General features: G+C 47.3%; 1 protein-coding gene across 1 annotated transcript in view; it reads right to left on the reverse strand.

Annotated features, from left to right (window-relative positions):
- The window catches only part of LOC127750881 (la-related protein Larp4B-like), a 173,513-nt gene that overhangs the window by 2,114 nt on the left and 168,396 nt on the right, over positions 1-3,003 (reverse strand). Inside the window, exon 4 of the mRNA XM_052273529.1 lies at positions 567-727. Within this exon, the coding sequence (XP_052129489.1) occupies positions 567-727 (161 nt within the window). The remainder of the gene's footprint in view (positions 1-566; positions 728-3,003) is intronic.

A 3,003-nucleotide genomic window follows, 5' to 3' on the forward strand; every position in this document is an offset into this window, starting at 1 on the left:
CCCAACCCCCCTGCCCTCCCCTTTCCAAACCCCAAAGTCTCTCGCAGTCGTCCACTTCCTCAGACCCGTTATTTTTCAGCCCCTAGCTGCCACAGTGGTCCCCTCCACTCCGACCCCGTCCCCGACCACCATAATATACACTGCCAAAGAGCAGAGGGAGAGCCGGGGAGGAGAGAGGGAGCAGGGGGGTGGGAGGGAGAAAGAGGATTAAAAGAGAGAACTGGAGCACGGGGACTGGGGTGAGTAGTGCTTTTTTAAATTCAAAGCCTAGCGCGCCGAACCCGTCGTTATTTTCACACAAACGTTATCAAAAAGGTCATTTCCAGCGCTACGCTAAAAAGTAACTTAGTTAAGGATTTTTACAGTCATAAAGTCCAACTCCCAATCAACATCAACAATAAGCTATGCTGAATTAAAAAATATCACTCTACTGGCTTTCAACGTCAGGGAAAAGCAAACTTTCCAAAAGTTATTTCCTGTTTAAGTAGTCATAAATAAGTTGACCAGCATTTTAAATACGTTACCAAGCCCCTGTACTGATGTTTAAGCGTTTCAGGGCAACAAACGAATTGCTTTTAGAGAAAATACGATTGCTGTCCCACACTTCCCATGAGGGTATTAATTCAACCCGCGCCCACTGCGGGGATGAGCGTTCCCCAAAAAGTAAAGGAGCAAAAACACAGGTGAGCGGCCAGTCCACGGCGTTAATTTTATGCGGCTTGCACAGCTTCACATAGAAGGGTGAAATAAATAGTATAATGGGAGAAAATGGCAAAGTTTAAAGTAGAATCCGTTCGCTCGAGGCAGGAGAGCATTAAAACTGAATAAAGCGGACGCGACGAAAATTTAAAAAAAAGGGTGTTTTATTCATTCCGTTTATTTGACGTGCGCAACGCCACAAGAGTTTGTTGGTGGCCATTACTACTAATCCTCGCACGACGACGACGCAGACCAGGTAGGAATCAAGAAACCAAAGAACAATGCAAATGTATGAAGTAATTTAAGTGAAAGTTATCCACTAAGTTATTTGCAGATCGGGGTTAGGAAAATAAAGGTTCGGGATTTATTATTATCTCTAATGACTCTACTCATTCGATATATATATCACAATATCAAAGCTCGACAGAAAGAGGAAGGAGAGAGGAAAAAGGGGGGAGGCATTTTACCGATTAAAACCGCTGCTGACGTAACCAGAATGCAACAGGTACGTAATCGGTATGGAGGCTGTGTTTCATACATTATGAACTTTGTTTTTATCTCGGGCAGCAAGGAATATGTGAAAACATTGCTCGAGCACCGTATTTCTTCTATCTGCTCCGTCTTTTTCCTTCTCGTGTGAACCCTTTGAGTAAACAATGCGCTCAATTAATCTAAAATGTTAATTCCAAAATGGAGTGCGCCAATGGAAACTTCAGACAAAAAGGTGCAGCATAATGCGATTCCATCCCAGCACTTCCACCCCCTCCCCTTTCTGTCCCTCTGCTTCTCTCCCTTTCTCTCTCTCTCTCCCTCTGCCTCTCTCCCTTCTCTCTCTCTCTCCCTCTCACTCGAAAGGATCATCGAATGAAGGAGCTGACTGGACTGGTGGATTAGTAGCATTATGCGACACAATACGCAAAATAACGAAAACAGAAACGCACTCTGCTGAAAGCTCTAACTAAACATGGCAAAATGACACGGTAAAAACAATAGTGTTGGTGTCAATCAGAGGACGCACCAATATTTTGGCGTTAAAAGGCACCAACAAAGCAAAAATTAGTATTCAATATTATTCGGTTGATACCAGAATTCACGAGCATGTACGTAACATTCACGAGTATTCAACTTTCAAATATATTCACAGTTAACATTCTAAGGGGACTTTCTCAACATCTGATTAAGTTTTCTTCACACCATAGGTTTTTTGAGTTCTCTCTTTTTCCTCAATTTTCTTCGTTTGTTTTTAACGTGCAAGGACATGTGCGAGTCTTTCAATATCTCCCGCCGCTACGGATCACGATGGACAGGAGTAGGGCGCGCCCATTGCGACAGACTGCCCGTGACGTGCTCACTTGTCACACCTTCCACCCGCGCCAGTTAACAGCGCGGTCCGTCCAGACCGACGCCGGGACGTGCCGCGTACATTTTATGGTCGCTTTACTGCGGAGCGCTGCAGCAGCGTTGTTTGGTTTGGCTCGTATCCCCCGAAGCGCAGCTGTTAATGACAAGGCCGTGATCCCGTATTCAAATTGAAATTTGTGTAGCAGCGCCAACAACACTCTGTAGTGGTGATTTCATTCGAATCGCCCTCCCTCGCGGTAATGAGCGGATCACGAGTAGCAGTGCAAGCAAAGCCCGACGAGTGTTGCCGCCACTCCCCAGCACCCCACGCATTCTGATCTTCCGTATTGCAGCGCCGCTCGCTCGCAATATACAATCCGGTGGGATTATCTTGTTCTGCACACACACTCACGTTCTGATTTTCCAACCGTGAGTGTTTGTCATTTTCATTTCACGAGCGCACAGCTCCCCCACACCTCTTTTCCTCCTTCTCTGACAGGCAGGTGCATCGTGCATCCCGTCCTCGGTACATCAGACGGTGCAGCCCCCCAAGTGCTCGGTGTGATGCTACACGTAGCACGTAGTGCGACGTCAAAGGCGATAGGGAAGACGCCACACCCCACCTCGTCAAACTTGCGATCGTGGAGGGAGGAGAGGCAGTAGGCCGGCGCAGAAAGAGAGGGGAATGGTGGCTTGGAGAGAGAGAGGGAGGAGGGAGAGAGGGAGAAGGGGGGAGGGGGCTCTTTGATCTCTAGATTGGCCACACACGTAACCTTGTGGTCCATGAAGCTGACCTGGCCTGACTTTAAATGACGGGATGCGAAGACTCGACAATGTGAAGGGGGGAAAACGAAACAAAAACAGAAAACAAAAGAAAAATCACATCCGAGTACACCTCTCTCTTTCTCTCCCGTTCACCCAACCCCTCTCACTTCCCACCCCCTCTCTCTCTCACTTCCCACC

The sequence above is a fragment of the Frankliniella occidentalis genome, unplaced genomic scaffold (genome assembly GCF_000697945.3).
Source record: "Frankliniella occidentalis isolate FOCC.00 unplaced genomic scaffold, Focc_3.1 Scaffold279, whole genome shotgun sequence".
Taxonomy (NCBI): Eukaryota; Metazoa; Arthropoda; class Insecta; order Thysanoptera; family Thripidae; genus Frankliniella; species Frankliniella occidentalis.